At 44.3% G+C, this 17,385-nt stretch overlaps 1 protein-coding gene across 7 annotated transcripts in view; it reads left to right on the top strand.

Annotated features, from left to right (window-relative positions):
* Positions 1 to 3,728: 3,728 nt before the first annotated feature.
* The window catches only part of LOC101336875 (teneurin-2), a 465,743-nt gene continuing 452,086 nt past the window's right edge, over positions 3,729 to 17,385 (top strand). For 3 of the 7 annotated variants that reach the window (XM_073802777.1, XM_073802778.1, XM_073802779.1), the window contains exons 1-3: positions 3,729 to 3,981; positions 4,456 to 4,755; positions 5,327 to 5,409. In XM_073802777.1, the coding sequence (XP_073658878.1) occupies positions 5,394 to 5,409 (16 nt within the window). In that variant the 5' untranslated portion in view covers positions 3,729 to 3,981; positions 4,456 to 4,755; positions 5,327 to 5,393. The remainder of the gene's footprint in view (positions 3,982 to 4,455; positions 4,756 to 5,326; positions 5,410 to 17,385) is intronic. The other 4 variants (XM_033853543.2, XM_033853546.2, XM_033853544.2 and 1 more) reach the window with 4 other exon arrangements.

Below are 17,385 nucleotides of genomic sequence, written 5' to 3' on the forward strand. Positions count from 1 at the left end.
CATGAGCCCTGACAACATTAGAAAAATCCCTTATCCTCCTTGATCTTCTCTTTCCCCACGTAGACTAATGAGAGATTTGGACTAAATGACCATATAAGTCCCGGGAAAACCCTTTCAATCCATGTTAGGATGAGTAATTTATCTTGATCTTGCCTTTGATGTACAGCGGCTCAGGAGAGAGTTGGGTTGGAGGATGGTTGCTAAAACACTAGGAATACCTTCCCTTCCCTGGTGATTCAGTCTAAAAAGAGCCACATCATAAAATATCCCAGGAAGGGTTACATAGGATATCTTCTTGTGGAGCAGAAAGAGAAGGCATGGCGTACGAGCGACCCCATCCCTGCACTCTCTCTGTGGGCTCTGTACCGGAAGCCCTGCTGCCTTCTAGCCCACCCATAGCCTGGAATGCTGTAGAATCAACCAAGTTTCTGAATCAGCCTCTACCGACGAGAAAAATGCCGTCCTCTTCCTAAAGAGCTTAACTTTAACTTGAGGGGAATCCGATGACTGTTTTCCTTTTGCTTCATGGAAGAAAGTTATTCAGATGAGGATTACACAATTTCTGAATCTTCTCTGCCACTTTCACTTCTTAAGCCCCCAGTTTAAAGGATACCCTCAAGCAACTGTTCTGCCTGATGGAAACAGGATGTAGGTGCCCCAGCCCATCCATTGTATTGCTCTGGGTACAAGGGTAGTTTCTCAACCCTGCTGACAACAAGACACACCCATGCCTCTTAGGTAGTCTCAGGAGTACATATTTAGGGATGTTCATTATTCGGGATGAGATTGGAGCTTCCACATGGGAAACAAAAAAACAACATAGAATTTAAACACCACCCAGAGTTCTTCCACGTTATTACAAAGGAAGCCTGTGTCGTAAGAGGAGCATTCGAGCCCCACACATTGTAAAAGCACAAATGGCCCAGCAGAGTCAGTTACCCTCAGATGAAGGAGACCTGGTAAGAGGAGAAATGTGCAACTTCATGCCGCCCGATCTAGTACATACCATGGAGGAAAAAATAAGAGAAATGTTAACTTAATGCAGCAAAATGTTGACTGGTATTAGAAAGCGATTAGCCATGATCTGTGCCGTGACTAAAGCTTGTTACAACTTGATTTAGCTGCTGTGTTGCAGAAGAACTCATAATTCATGTTTCAACTGGAGAAATAGCTTCAGTGAATGATGCAACATACCGCATTTTTGTTCAGGTGGTTTGACAAAAAGCAAAAGATGGAGTTGTTTGAAACTGGAATTGAGAAAAGGATCTTAACGATGTCCATGCAATCCAGCTGTTCCTAGAGATGTAGTAGCAGTTTGTGTGGCTGTTTCTTAGTAGTGAAATGTTGTAGAACCTGCTTCTTTTGAAGATTTATAATTTTGATAGTTCTTGTTTATGTAAGCAAGAAGGAGTGTGGTTAATACTTCAAATAACTGCATATTAAGGACCTCCTGTGTTTGTATATACAGAAGAGGATACAACGATCTGTTAACTAGATCATTAGAGAAGAGCTACATGGGTAAATGTCTCTATTTTTCAAAGATATTGATAATAACTTGTGTATGTTATCATCCATTGAAAATGCAGCCTTTATAAAATAGGCAGAGTTTGAAGTATTGCCTTTCTCATTCAAAAGACTTAAAAACCTTGATCAAAACCCTTAGACACTAAAATGGCTTCAGGAAAACTGTGAAACCTCATTTATGGAGAAACTTTAAATTTAAAGTAATCACTTTCTGAAAAAATTTAAGTTCATCATGAAGTTAAGTATGAGTCCTACACACACAGTATTGAAGTAGAAATACTGGATTGAGTCAAAACCAATTTATTGGACAGTGAAATAAAAACCTGAGTTCCACTGGTTTTACCCTCAGCCTTGCAGGGGGATGGAAGGAGCGTTTGAAAGGATGTCAGACCCATGGGTTCCAGCTGAACTATTCTGGGTGACATGAAATTGAGAGTCCCTTAATCTCTCCATTCCTCCTTGTCTTTTTTTTTTTTTTTTTTAATAAAATGCTAGCTCTGTATTAGATGAGAGGTTCTCAATCTCTGTTCCTTTTGTAGCTTGTGGAAGGGGGGGTGTGGATAAGTGGATGGAAGGTTCTAGAGGATGTGACTGCAGGCTACTTTTTCTTCCGTCTCAAGTGGAGCAGTCCTGCTTTGGATATCAAAGTTCTGAAGTAGTTTTAGTTTACAGTTTAATCAACAGAAAGGTATTCAGTTGATTTTTAAAGTGCTGGAATTCCCTTTTAAAAAAAATAATGTCTCACAATCCACCTCTTAATACTCTCAGTTTTTATACTCTCTTTAGTTTTTATTGACATGTCTGTCATGGGGCAACTCATCTGAGCAAGTTTATTGAGGGAAACGAGAGCGATAACTACAGCACTTGGCACACAGATTGTCAATAACAATCCAGCTGTTGGGGGAGCACTTAGAGACGGGGCTCGGGCGTCTGCGAACCAGTCACGGTCAGTTTTGTGCCACTGAACCGATAAGCTTTTGAAAATTCATAGACACCAAGGTTAATTGTGAGTTCGCAAGGTGCCGGGCCCTGGGTTAAGCCCTTGACCTTTCTGACTGCATCCTCAAACTCCCAGAAGTGAGTCTCGCTATCCAAAGTTTCCAGACGAGAAAACGGAGGCTCAGGGAGGTTGAACAGCTCGTCTGAGGCCACAGGCTAGCAAAGCACTGGTAGATCCTTGAGTCTCGCCCACACCGCAGCTCTGGTGGGCAGCAAGAGGCTCTCGGGGGTCCTTGCCAAGATTTTTAGCCTGAGGTCAGCCTCTAAGTTGATGATTGCTTAGTTACTGGAGGAATAAATGATATTCTTAAATAATCTTCCTTCCAAAGAATCATCTCTGTTCTCATCACTCTTGTTAGTTGCTTCTAAGTCCTTTCCAACAAAAATTACAGTGTGGGTTGGGTTCCTTAGTGGAGAAGATGAGAGAATTAACTTCTAGCTGAGAGCACAGTGGTGCCCATGTATGGCCAAGGCCTCCTTAAGGGACAGTGGATTGGATGACCCAGCGTTCTGGATCTAAGCAGCCAATACCCTAATTTGAAATCGTCCCATAAGGCAACGTGTATCTGTTTTCCATTCACCAGATCTTTGGGTGCCTGGGTTGTGTCATTTTGTGGTATGTGAATGTGTGCCTGTGTGTGTGTGTGTGTGTGCTGTCATGCTCCCTTTCATCTGTTTATGGTTGAGGAGAGCTCTGTTCTTTGTGCACTGGAGCAAATTGCTTTGCTACCGTGTGCATCAGAGAGTGGGTTTGCCCGCTCCGGGCTCTGCTCCACTGACCTACACTGCGTTCTCTACCGTTGCTTCCATCTCACACACCAATTTTCCACCCAAGATATCTGAGTGGGGTTGGGCTAAGTCATTGGAAGTGACAGTCACTTAAAAAAAAAAACTGACTCAACACAGGAATACACGTTCAAAGGAAGCCTTTGGAGAGAAGCAGGTCGCTCTTTTCTCCTTGCGTTCTTGGATGAGACTTTACCTTTCCCCCAGCCGACTCCTTGCCTCCATAAACTGACTTCACTGTGAGGTCCTGCCAAAGGTGGTTTCACTAAGCAGTGCCTGGGGCTTTCACAAAGTGAAGTTACCTCTGCCTGCCAAGCAGGGACTTTTTAGCTGGAGACGGGGCGGGGGGGGGGGGGGGAGATTCATAGCCTCGTCACTACTCCTACAGAGGAGGAAGTTGCTGTCATCAGCCTTCCTCTGCTGTACCAGCGTGCAGTACGTTCTGCCCGCGAAGAGGCGCGACTCAGAACACTTGGCCGAGCTATTGACCAGAAGGGAAATGGCAGACCACAACTTGGAGAGTTGTTCGTTTTGCTAAAGAGGAGACTTGGGGACAGGATCGTTGCTCAACCTGGTTACATCCGTGATCTTCCCATCTAGAACTGTGACTTGGATGGGACACCAAGGAGCATTTGCTGGGTGAGCGTGATTGCTCTTCATCCAGCTTGGAAGGTTAGTTGTGTTGCCAAAGGCTCCTTCCTTCCCTTAACAGCCCATTGGAAATCGGTCTTCCATGAATTCATCAGAATGGTTTCTTTGTAGCGCCTCCACTTGGCTGCTTCCATATCAATATCCCCAACCCAGGGAGGCCACTTGCCGGGTGTTCCCCAAACTATTATCTGAACCTTCCTCCCTGGAGCGTCTTCCGCCCACTCCAAGGAAAGTGTCCTTTTCCCTCCGCTCATTTGCCATCGTGACCATATTTCAACGCTGTCTTGGCTCGTAAGGGATGAGCTGGGATACGCCTCAAAGTGCTTTTGTTTCCTCTGAAAGAGGTTGAATCTGGGAAGGGGGGGGGTAGTGAAAAAATATATGTGGGAACGGTTTAATTGTATCCATGAGGATTCTTAGTAATCAGGATGCCAGTGTGTGTTTTCCAGAGCCTAGAGCTGACATAAATAATGTAGCATACCTCACTCTGTGCAGGCTTGCTGAGGAATGCTGATGGAGAAGCCAAACTGGGACCTGAAGCTCCCGGCTCCCGGCACAGCCTTTAAAAGCCTTTTATTGAGTCGTAGTTTGGAAACAGCAGTCAGGGCCTTGGCGAGCCTTATATTCCAGGAGAAGCCGAAGGAGGAGGAAGTTTAGAGGAAGCGGCCTCACTTGGTTTTGGGAGAAAGAACCTGGTGCAGCCTGGATGGCTCCAGTGAACGACTGGTTAACTTCTTTCTGTTTTCCTAATCCCCAGAAGGAATAGGACAGCCCCGTCTAGTCCCTGAAAGCCTGGTAAGTGTGCAGCTGTTGCTAACAAGATATGACTGGCCCCTCCAACATAGTTAAAAGCATCTTGCTAGCCCTTTAGAGCCTCTTGCCTTAAGGGTAAGAGCCAGATGAGCTTTGCAGGACAGCTAACCCCAACCTAAAGTCCTGCAGCTTAAGCTCACTGACAGGAGAAGTATGCACTAGAGAGAACCAGAGGGACCACAAACGCCACTTCATTTGCAGGAAGGAAACAAATGTGTCTTTACGTGGGATTTTTACAGGAGGTCTGCCCAGCCAAATATCCAATTGAAGCATCTTCCAGATTTTGATTTAAAGTGTAACTTAAGCCTTGTCTTGGCCACAAATTATAGAAGTGAGGGAAAAGATGGGGGGGTGGTGAGGAAAATGGAGTAGAGGGATGTTAGAAATAATTCTCTGTTGTCGATATTAAGGGACAAATTCTGGGCATTCAGTAAAAAAAAGGCAGCTATTCCTTGCTTATACTCTGGTGGTTTAGAGAAGGACCTCAGGGAACATTTGTTTTTCTTTGTTGTTTTCTTCGTTTGCTTGTTTTTTGTCTTTCCTTTTGATTAAGGTATTTGTGGTCTAGAAGAGAAGATTAAAGCAGGATCTGTTTAATTTATTCAGTTTGCCTCACAGACATGAAGTTTCAGAATGGTAGGTGTCAAATATATTCTTACCTGTTGGGGAACTAACTGGGAGCAGGGTTCTCAAACAGGAGATCTGAGCAAAGATGTGTTACCCAGTCGGGGCTGTTTTACGTTTTTGGCCAGTGATAGGAGCTGGTGTGTTGACGAAGAGAAAGTATAGATGTCAAGTTTGCTTGGACTGGAAGGGTCTGTGCACCTTGCCCTTTAAGAGGTGGTTCTTTCTGCCATTGCTGGTTTGACAATGATGGAACCTTGTTAAAGTGGGTTAAGCTATAACCCACTTAAATTGACAAAAAATATATATATAAAAATATTCAGACACTTTTGTCATGGGACATGAGTATTTTTTTCCCTTTTAAGTCGCTACATAGTTGGTAGGGGTTTTTCCCCCATTTAAAAAGTAGTATCCAAATGTGTTTTATAAAATAGCATTTGGAAATTTTGTTTGTGACATGATCCTATGGACGGATTACTAGGAACTCAAGAAGTTGCTTATAACCATCCCATTGAACTGGTGGAAAAGGAGCAAGGTTTTTTGTCTGAGTTTCATTTCACACACACACACCCGCCCCCCCCCCCCCCAGCAGTGCCCATGCTTTGTTGACCTGCTGCTTTAAGACTTCCATGAAAACTTTTATTCAGTAATGACAAGAGCTCTGCTGGCTGCCTCTCTGCTTGTGCAAACACATTCCTAAATCTGAACTATTGTTTTGTCTTGTTCCGTTTACCTTGTCAATTTCTGTCATCATAGAAAAGGACACCGGGCAGGGGCAGGTTATTGAGGTTTCTTTAGTTTGAGATTTCTTTAGTCTGAAAGATCGGTTTCAACAGTTTTCTAGCAAGTCTTCCATTCTTTGGACAATCACATGCCCATCTGTGAAATGGGCTTGAGATCTGACGAAAACGTAATACCTCTGCCCTCTGGAAGCCTCTCAGTCATGGTGGTAAATATTTGAAAGGAAAAAAATTGTAATAGAGAATTAGCTAAGGGTCTCTTAGCAAGCTGTTCTCTTTGGGCCTGAGTTTAGGAGCGTTGTAAGCACCTAAAAACTGTGTTGCTTGTTGGTTTTTATTCATAAGCGCATTAGGAGAAAGTACATTTTAACTGCAGAGAGAGATACAATACTTCTAGTAAACAAAACTCGGCTTTTATAACCTAAGGAGTGACCTAGAGGAATGTGAGGGATTGACAGAAGGCCCTGGTTCTCGGGTGCAAAGTCATGGCTTCATGTTTAATTTAACAAAACATTAAACATTTCATGTTTAATTTAATGAAACATTAGAGCACTAGGATTTGTCACCTTCATGACAGAATGTCAGAACTGTGGGATAGTTTCAGAATATATGTTCCTTCTGCAGAATTCACGTGTGACGCTGGAAATGTTTCACATCCAAAACCTCTACTTTTTTCTAGGGCTCTTTGTTTCCCTCTCATCAAAGAAGGAGAAGCAAAAATGCAAGTAAAACAAGAAAAACACCACCACGTTAGGCATGCACTGCTAGTCTAGCTAATTTTAGGGGGGCTATTAGCAGGCATTTAGGCAAATCTATTAACATTTAGCGTCAGCACAAATGCAATCACATTTCTACTTCTTGTGTTTCTGACAAAATAAGCACAAGGATCTTCAGGACAAGAAAAGAATGGATGTTGCCATCATTTGTTACATAGTAAACTTTTTATTTAACCCACTTAGATTTTTTAATGAACTATTTAAGAAAGTGGGGTGAGTTATTTGGAAAAACTGAAGGAAGTGTATCCATGTGATAAAGATGATTACCAGTGAAAGAGAAGAAACCCTTTGCATGGCATTGCTTGCCAGTACAGTCTTCTTTTCTTGGTGGGAAAAATGTGGTTGCTGGTTGATAATGCTACTTTGCCTTTGGCTTGTGATGGAAAATTTCCGTTTTTGTATTTCAAAGTGCTAAACTATAGATGTGTCCTACCACTCTGTCCATATTTTGCAGATGGGTGGGGCTCTGTTTTCAACTGATGCTTTCAATGTTTAGCTCCTTTGGATAGAAAACAAGAATTTATGTTTGAGCCGTGAAGGTGATTACCAATTCATAAAACGTGTGTATATGTGTACAGATATGTATTTATACAAACACGCAAACATATATACGCACACAACATACGGGCATACAAAAGCCCCCCCACCCCCCCAAATACTGCCTCCATTCATTTGGATTATCTCTTGCCCCATTTCTGGAATGTCTTTATAAAACACAACCAGCATAGAATTTTGCAAGTACGGTATTTGGTTTTATGATGGCAGGAGTACAAATACGTCTCCACGTTACCATAGACTCAGCCTGAATGTGTGTGCTGCTTCATGTGCCTTGAAGTGGCTGAGACCAGATGCTTCAGCGAGAGATGTCCTATTAATGCAATTCAGAGGAGCATATGGCAAGAGAAGAATCGTTACGATGGTGACTGACCTGAAGAGCAAGTAGCTTTTTCACCGTTAAAGAAAATGGTTTTAGGGCTTCCCTGGTGGCGCAGGGGTTGAGAGTCTGCCTGCTGATGCAGGGGACACGGGTTCGTGCCCTGGTCGGGGAAGATCCCACATGCCGCGGAGCAGCTGGGCCCGTGAGCCATGGCCGCTGAGCCTGCGCGTCCAGAGCCTGTGCTCCGCAACGGGAGAGGCCACAGCAGTGAGAGGCCCGCGTACCGCAAAAAAAAAAAAATGGTTTTAACCCTCTCCTAAGTAGCAGTGAATACTTTCTTGAGTTGAATAATATATATTTTTTAACTCTCCTGGAGGTTGCATTCTGGAATGGGGGTGCAAAGGAGTAACCTGGACGGCTGGGGAGCCCTATTTCCTTTGGCGGGGACTGGGGAGTCGGGAAGACCCCTGGGCCATGGCAGGAAGAATGGTCTGTGCTTACTCACCACCTGCTTACCAGGATGGCCTTTGGGTCCAAGGGCTGCTTTCCAGCAGGGTGGGGTCGGCTTATCTTGGACTGCCTGGATGGCACTCCCTGTCCTCTTCCCCCAGCTAAGGAGGCATGCTGGGTGTTTTACCCTTCTCTGACCACCATCCTAACCCACAGGTGGCTCTCTTCCCTTCCAAAGGCCTCTTTTGAGGCCCGTCTCTATGCTGGCACTCTGACAGGCACTGGGAGGAAAAGCAAATGAGACATGGTCCCCAGCTTGAAAAAGCTCCTGTCTCATGGGGAAGGGCTGCCAACAGAAAGGCAGAAAGCGTAGACTTCAGTGCTGAGGAAGGAAAGCCTTGCGCGGCGGCAGGCACCAGGTGGGTGCACAAGAGAGGGCAGCCGGTCACCAGCAAGAAGGTCAGGAAAGGCTTCGTAGAGGCCTTTGATCAAGAGACGTAGCCGGGAAGGTTCCTGTGGAAGATGTGAGGCAGGGCCTTCTGGGTCCTGAAAATGGCCAGCAGTTGGCAGATCAGGGAACTTCAGATACTCAGTCCAGGAAGGCCGGTACACAGAGCACGAGGAAGGCAAAGGATTGGACTAGAAAGATGGGCAGAGCCCTCATGATGAATGCCGTTACATACCATCCAGTCTGGCCCAGCATCTCAGAAGTGTAAAGCAGCCAGGCCATTCATGGCAGTAAACACAGCAAGGGCTGGACATGGGGGTTATGGGAGAGTCCCTAAGGTCTGCAATTTCCACATCTAATTCAGCTTAACTTAAAAAAAAAAAAAAGCGCCGGCTGCCACTGTGTGGACCAAAGAATTAAATGTAAAGGTCCCAGGTGGAGCCTGGGGGCTACGAGCTGGAATCCTTTGCACGTGGACCATAGGATGCCTGCAAAGGGATTTCTTCTTTTGGCTAAGATTCAACTTGCGTTTAATCTGGAAAGATTTTATAGAGGAGCTTTACATAAACAGTGTGTTTCGAGACACAGTGTCTCCAAAATTCTGTAATTTCCAAGCGCCCTCACTTGAAAATCTGGTTGGTGTTGGGGGGGGTGTTTATGTTTACTGGTGGATTTACATGTATTTATATAATGGTGGGTGTGTTCAGATTCCTTCACAGAGTCAAAGCTTCTGGAGGTGGAATCAGAAATCCAGGTTGAAATGCCGACTCTGTAGATAGAGATACACACAATTAGCCTGTCACAGCTAATGAGGGCTTTTTCGCTTAGCCCACGTTGTAGGAGGTTTGGGGGCTTTTTGCCTTTGTCTTTAACTTTTTAATCTTCTCACTAGCAATTTAACTTTCTACCGTACGTTCATGGCAGAGATGCTCCCACTTCTGTTAGAAAGCCCTAGCAGGTTCCATGCTACCTTTTGAGAATGCAGCCCCCCACTGAGTGGGGTGGTGGAAGGGAGGCTGCAGGTGATCACCTTGACCTTGACTCTCTGCTACCACTTGACCCGCATCTGGCCCCAGGCGGGGAAGGACTGATGCTTCCGCGTGGCAGTCTGTCGGCTGCGTGTCCCAGGGAAGACTGATCACAGGATCCCATCCATCATCCCACAGGCTCTGCCTCCCAAATTGGCCGGGCTCCCTGTGCATTACGAGCCAGGCTGGTGATGAGGGACCCGGGTGTGGGCCCTGGCTGCTTTGCTGGTTTTGAGGCAGGGCGCTGGCATTTGCATTTGTTGAAGTGACTGAGCTCTCCGTGTCCTAATTTATCTGTCTGCAGAGTGGATAGTAATACTTCTTGTGGGAATAGCGTTAATAATAATTGTTTAAAAAATTGGCCAAGGGGGCTTCCCTGGTGGCGCAGTGGTTGAGAGTCCACCTGCCGATGCAGGGGACGTGGGTTCGTGCCCCGGTCCGGGAAGATCCCACATGCCGCGGAGCGGCTGGGCCCGTGAGCCACGGCCGCTGAGCCTGCGCCCCCGCAGCGGGAGAGGCCGCAACAGTGAGAGGCCCGCGTACTGCAAAAACAAACAAACAAAAATCTGGCCAAGGTATCGGCTCAAACCCTAGTCCCACAAACCAGACACAACTTTGGTGAGTTCCCCGGTTCCCTGGACTTGTGCTCACGTTTCCTTCCCAACACCTGCCCACCAGCGCCCGGGGTCTCAGAGTTCAATGGCTTATCACACCAGCACCTGTTCCTTTCTCTCTGCTCCATACTGATCCAGTTGTAGAACTCAGCCCCTTTCCCCTGGCGCGTGCAAAAAAGGAATCACCAAGTAGCAAACAAACACATAGGCAAACGCGGTCATCCACCCAAGACCTCTGTGCAGAGCAGACTGTACTGAGTTTGGGGAAGAGGAAGAGTTTCTTTCCCTCTCTCCCTCTCTCTCGACTGGCCATAAATTCAAGTGTCCCTCCCATTGTACTTACACAAAGCAGGTCAACACTCCCCACCTCTGCCCCCAGAGCCAGTGCCCTTGGCAGTATGTTGACAGACAGAAGCCAAGTCTATTCCAGACTTAGCCATTCTCTCTATCCCAACAGGCTTTGCCAGAGGAAGGCAGTAGTGTAGAGATTTAGTTCCCCGCAGATCTGAATAATGCCATTTCCCATCAGCAACCTCCAAGCCACCAAAAAGGGAAAGCTGCTATATTTTTGTTTTAAATAAGAGTTTTTCTGACACATAACAGTGCATTATATATTTCATTATGCTTTTCAGTGTCCTTCCCCCAGGGATGATTGATTGATTGATTGACTGATTGATTGTAGAGGCAGTGTGGCCAAAGGTAAGAGCACAGACTCTGGTGCTCTGTCCCTTACTAGCTGTGTGACCCTGAGTGAGTTAAAGTTCTCTGAGCTCCAGGTAAATGAGGGATAGTCATGGTACCTCTCTGATCCCTCTCATGGGATTCAATGAGATATTATCTCAGAGCCCAGCACATGCAATGGTTGTTTCCTCTGTACTCATTGCCCTCATTTCATTTTGATCTGAATTTTATGATCGGATTGTTCCTTTTATTTCCAAAGAAAGAAGAAGAATTTTCTTGAACCTGGTAGGGTGCTGGGATTCTGGCAGAATACACGTCAGCCCACCACATGGAAGCTGACACAGAGTTACTGGCCTCCCTCTGTTCAAGACGGAAGCAGGCAGTTCTGCTGCTTTCCTGGGAGCAGGCTTTTGGGTTAGTGTCTGTTTCTCTGCAGTAACCATCTCTCCTACCGCTAACAAACCCGAAGTGATTCAGAATAACTGGCCTTAGCAGAACTTTTTTTTCCAAGCAGAGTATTACTAGAAATGCAAACACTCAAAATTATCTCTTTCATCTTAGGTGGCAGAGAATCTGATTGTTCGCACTTGGTTTGCGTCCTCAGAGGGCGGGGCTGGCACGGGGGCAAGGACAATTACGGCAACTAAATTTTAATCAACAGTTTCAGTGACAATATTGAATTAAAAAGTTACTAGTTACTAGTTAGAGCGGGGCTTAGCTCCTACACGCGCAGATCAGTCATTCTGTGGTGATTAATATCTATTCAGAACAGAGAATGTATTATGGATACTAAATTATCATAGGAATGAATGCAGTCTTTTTAAAGGGCTTAAAATATGTTAATAAATACAGTATTCCAGCACCTGCAGCTCAAGAAACTAAAGTCATTAAAGATGGATATAATTATATTTATTATTGCAGGGATCTAGGTGGGGGAAAAAACAGTTTAATGAGCATGAATGAAACAGGGGTTCTTTATTTAGAACTTGTTACCTAAAGAAACTGTTCCCTTTGAGGAGGTATTTCATAGAACAGTTGAATTAGAAAACTATACAAAAGGTAAATTAGAGACAATAATATTCTAAGTTTTGGGCAGTGAACTTCAGAGGTCCACTGGGGATATTGCTAAACTCTCCAATCCCTTCTCATTGAACTTGGCATGGGCTTCAACGTCCTCCACCATGCCTGTCACTCCCCCAGCTTCAGTTTCCACCACCTTCCCATTTATGCTCCACCGGAGAGCCCCACCCTCCTTGCAGTTTCTCAAACACACCCAGCTCTTGCCCACCTCAGGGCCTTAGCACATGCTTTTACTTCAGCGTGATGTTTATTTTGTACCACTTCATTAGGACATCGCCAGCCTCGGTCCCAAACAAATTTTCATTACCAGTTCATTGAATCCTCACAACAGTCTCATGGACTAAATCCCATTGTCGTCCCCATTCTACACACAGGGAAATAAGTCAGAGAGAGGCCAAGGGCCTTGCCCTAGGTCCTGCTGAATTGAGGTCTTCTCTTTGCCACAAAGTTTTGCTGCTGCTTTGTAGGGTTGGCTACTACCATCCCTCAGCTCTCAGCTCAGATGCTGTCCCTGACAGCTTTATGTCAAGTCACCCTCCCCCATTTAATCTTTCAGGATCCAGTTTATCCTTTGCAGTGCATATTAGCACAATTTAAAACGGTGATATGCACGTGTCTTTTCAGTCATCTTCATTCTCTGGCACTACTGTCATGTCCATGAAGGCAGCAACTGTTTGTGTTCGGTGCTGCATCCCCAGCCCTATTCAAGTGACTGACGTTTAACAAGTACTAAATAAATATTTGTTTAATGGGTCCTTAAACTCATATGTTCACCATTTGCTGTCTGTAGCTAGAATAAATGATATTTTTCATCTGTCTATCCAGATAGATTGACAAATAGGTGAAAATATATTTTTTTTCAAATTTTCAAAAAGAGAAGATAACTTTCTTTTGTGAAAAATGGCAGCCTAGTATAACCATTTCTGTGTTATATCTGGGTCCTTAGACACAAAAAGTTGGAAATGACGATTGAGAATAACTCCTGTCTGACAGGTAAGGAATCAGAGAAGCTGGGAGGAGAAGCCACTTCCTCAGGGTACGGAGGTGGTTAGGACAGGATTCAAGAGCAGACCCTAGTGCTCTTGGCTCAGGGTCCAGTGTTGTTTCTGCCCATCTGCCTTGCTTACACGTTGTGCTTGGCAGGTCAGGAGTGGTAGTTTGAAGCTCTCTTATTTTCTTAAATCTTGAGGGTGTTGGAGGTGAAAATTAACTGTCTGCCTATCTTCATGGTGGAATGCATTTGAAATACCATTTCCTGTTATGAAGTGGAAGAAGGAAAATAAACAAACACACATTGTGTGGAATTAAAAATGGAGATCCTAACGCTATACATCACGCCCTAGAGGAAGACACCAGCCTTAGAGAAACTGTCTCATTTCTCTGGTTTGCCAGCTTGTTGGGGACATAATCTGGCTCCTAAAATCCCCAACACCGTGATTTTTTACCATTTAGAAGCCGTGGATCACACTGAGAATGTGATTAAACTTTTGAGCCATATGCCCAGAGAAAAGGAATATGCACAAACAGGAAACATTTCGCAGATCATTTCAAGGAGCTCATGGACACATTTTTGTCCATTTCATAGCTCTCTAGAGGCCCATGGATTCTAGTTTAAGAAGCCCTGGTAGCACATAACAGTATTAGTTCATTATAATAGCTAGTATTTATTAAGCTCTTATTATGTGTCAGACACCTGGCTCATTAGATAGATAGATAGATATGCTTTCTAGATAAACTATACATATTATATATGTACATTTTTTTTACTTAGTTCTCAGGTATCACAGTTGTTCCCATTTTACAGATGAGGAAACTGAGGCTCAGAAAAGCTAAAGAAGCCAGAGCATATTGGAGCCTGGATTACAACCCAGGTGATCTGACGCCATAGCCACATAAAGGCAGGCACGGGCTGTGTTCATAAAGTAGTCCTTGACCAGCCTGTATGTGACGCCACGGTAAATCCCATGGGAGAAAATAAAGGCTAATAGGACACCTTCAGAGTGTCCACGAAGGCTACAGAGGGCTGAAGACTCCATACTGCAGGTCTTTCATTTCCTCACGGAGAGGCAGTCAGAATGGTTTCAGGGTGTATCCTCTATCCAAGAAGTGCTTTCCACCCTCCTACATATTGGGAGGGTGGAAGGGGCTCCCGGGGGCTTGAACTGGCAGTTCTTGTGGTTTTATTATAGCCCGTATTTAGGTAACTTTCAATTTGAGAATGTGTGCCATCAGATGGGCAGGTGGGTCCTGTCTGAATGTGAAACCATCTTAGAATATTCAGAACTAACTGGATTTTGTCAGCACACTTTATAAGAGGCTATTAGTGTGAAGTGTATTCAATTATTTCTTGCTTTCCTCAAGAGAATAAACAGTGAACCTGTTAGAAGTTGCTTGAGAATATTCCTGTAACCACTTTTAATTCCTTTTTTCTTTTTACTTTTTCTTTTTTGTTGTTGTTTTTTTTTTGCGGTACGCGGGCCTCTCACTGTTGCGGCCTCTCCCGTTGCGGAGCACAGGCTCTGGACGCGCAGGCTCAGCGGCCATGGCTCACGGGCCCAGCCGCTCCACGGCATGTGGGATCTTCCCGGACCGGGGCACGAACCCGTGTCCCCTGCATCGGCAGGCAGACTCTCAACCATTGCGCCACCAGGGAAGCCCCCTTGTTTCTTTTTTAAAGGAGGCAAAATCATTTTTACTTAGACGTGGATGTCATTATCAAGTTAGAACTAATAACTGTAATGAATTTGTATACTTCTGTTTCTTTTTCATTCGTTGGGCTTTATCTAGCCATTTTATCTTGTAATTAATGTCCTAGGCACCAGCTTTGATCTAGGCCCCTGGCTGGGCACTGAGCATTAAGAAGTGAATCAGATACAGCGTCTGGCCTCAAGGAGCTTACAGTCTAGTAGGAGAGGAGGCCATGTAAACAAATCTGTGTAATGTGTTGTAGCGCATGGTATAGTGTGGAAGCAGCAGCGGGAATGGTCGGCTCGTGTTCAGAAGTTTATGACTGGCTACAAGCACAGACTTGGAGAAGCAGCTAAGAAAACTGTATTCCCTGGAATAAGGATTCTTAAACTTGAGTAGGCATCAGAATCCCTCAGAGGACTTATTAGAAACACAGCTTGATGGGCCCCAACCTGAGATTCTAATTCAGTGTGTAGGGGGTAGGTCCCCAAATTTGCATTTCTAACAGGTCCTTAGATGATGATGCTCGTCCAGGGAATGTACTTTGAGAACCCCTGTTCTAGCATTTCCAGAGGACAGATGGTATAGAAAATACTCATTATTGTTTCTAGGGTTTTATCACCTTAACTTTAAAATATTTTATGCTCTTGTTACTGAGTCCAAGCTCATACCGCTCACCACACAACAGGCCGATAAATTGAGAGCCGAGGTTTTGGGGCAAGGAATAGGGACTGTATTCAGAAAGCCAGCAGACTGAGAAAGATAGTGGACTAGGGTCCCAAAGAACCATCTTAGCAGAGTTAGAATTCAGGCTTCTTTCATATTAGAAGGGGGGAGGGTATCGGCTGTGGCAAACTTCTTGGTGTCAGAATCCTTCGTTCTTACAGCTGTCCACATACGTCAGGTCACCACGTTCCTATAAACGTCCAACGAGACAAATGTTACTCTCTGTTCTGCAACTTTTTATCTCTATAAGAATGGAAAAGTATTATACCTTTAAAGGTCAGAGCCTTCAGAATGGGCTATCCTGTACATTTTAGGCTATAGGCAACATTCTTAACTTGCAGCAAAAGCAATAGAATACAAGGTTAAAGTAAAAGAAACACGTCCAATATGGAGTCAAATTTGTGCTTCCCTGTTATACTCTCTGTGTCTTCAGAGTTTCCTTATGAATGTGTGTGCTTCTGTTCTCTCCTTTGAAAGTGTAGCTCTGTAGTGTTCTGAAAGCTCTTTTTTAAGTGCCTGACTTTGACCTCTTATAGGAGGGAAGGGCAAGATACTAAGAAAAATGATAGGCCACTTATACGAATCATGAGCTGTATGAATTCTTATGGATGTGAGAGTGTGAAGATGAGTTTCTTCTGAAACAACGGTCAGCACTGATTCTCACAAAATACTGTGGATGGACAATTAAATGAATAAGGTGGTCAAATTTCAGATCCAGAGGAATGAGAGAGAGACAGGAGACCAGCAGACACCAAGAAAGCCTAACACAGGGGCAGTGCTGCAGCCTTTTCATAAACAGAGTCACATTCTTGGCCAAATGTGATGGAAAATACAAACCCATGTCAGAAAACAATACCCAGTTCCTAGATTGATGATTCTTGCTCTTTTCCTTTATTCTTTTTGTCTATTTTGCACAGGAAATAAGAACCTTGTGGACAGAAAGATCATCATTTGTCAATCCTTTGCAGCAATTTTCCTAACAGTTCTTTCAGCTCTAAATGCTTTTAAGCATCTGTCAGTATCATATAATAACCTTAATGGGAGGGAAAGACAACAACCATAACAGTAACAACTATTTGCTGCATAAGAATGAATTGAGTGGCTCTCTCCTTCCTGGACCGCAGTGAAAATGATGGTCCGTCCACATGTGGGTTTCCACATGCAGCTGTGCTGTTATTGTTTGTACATAGACCTTAAGTTGTCTAATTTTTATGTGTGGAGGCATGATGTCAATTGAGAGAGAGAATGGACCAAAAAATATATATTTAGCATCTCAGAGATGAGACAAGTCAATAAACAGCTTGATTACTATTTCATTCAGGAACCAAAAAAGATGGCTTTCTAAACTGAAAGGACCAAATCCAATAACTAACTGTTTGTCAGGGCACTAATAATGGTATTTGTATCTCTTTTAATTGGCTTTAACCTTTCCCTTCATGTGTGCAGTATTAAAAAATTAAAGAGGAAAGTATTTAGAGGCATAGATTTACGGCGCTGCGTAGATTACATGCTTTTAATGAGGTCAGGACAATAAACCATCTGAGCAGAACCTGCTGCCCAATGATGAATTACTCCCTTTTACAATAGACAGACAACAGCGAGCGTGTGGGTACACATGCACGCTCACAGGCGCATCTGTAGACCAAGTGATGCTCAGCTTCGCTGTTGAGCTAGCACAGTGTTTCCAGTTACAGGGAGGGTCAGGAAATTTTCAAAATACAGAGCTGCAATATACCAGGTGAAAAAGTGAAACTTGCAGAATAAAATGCACAATGCTTATGTTAGATATTGACTCACGTATGTCTGTTTATGTACCGGTATAGATGGATGGATGGATGCAAGGAAGGATGGAGAGGAGCAAAAGGAGGAGAGAGGATGGG

This window comes from Tursiops truncatus, chromosome 3 (genome assembly GCF_011762595.2).
Source record: "Tursiops truncatus isolate mTurTru1 chromosome 3, mTurTru1.mat.Y, whole genome shotgun sequence".
NCBI lineage: Eukaryota > Metazoa > Chordata > Mammalia > Artiodactyla > Delphinidae > Tursiops > Tursiops truncatus.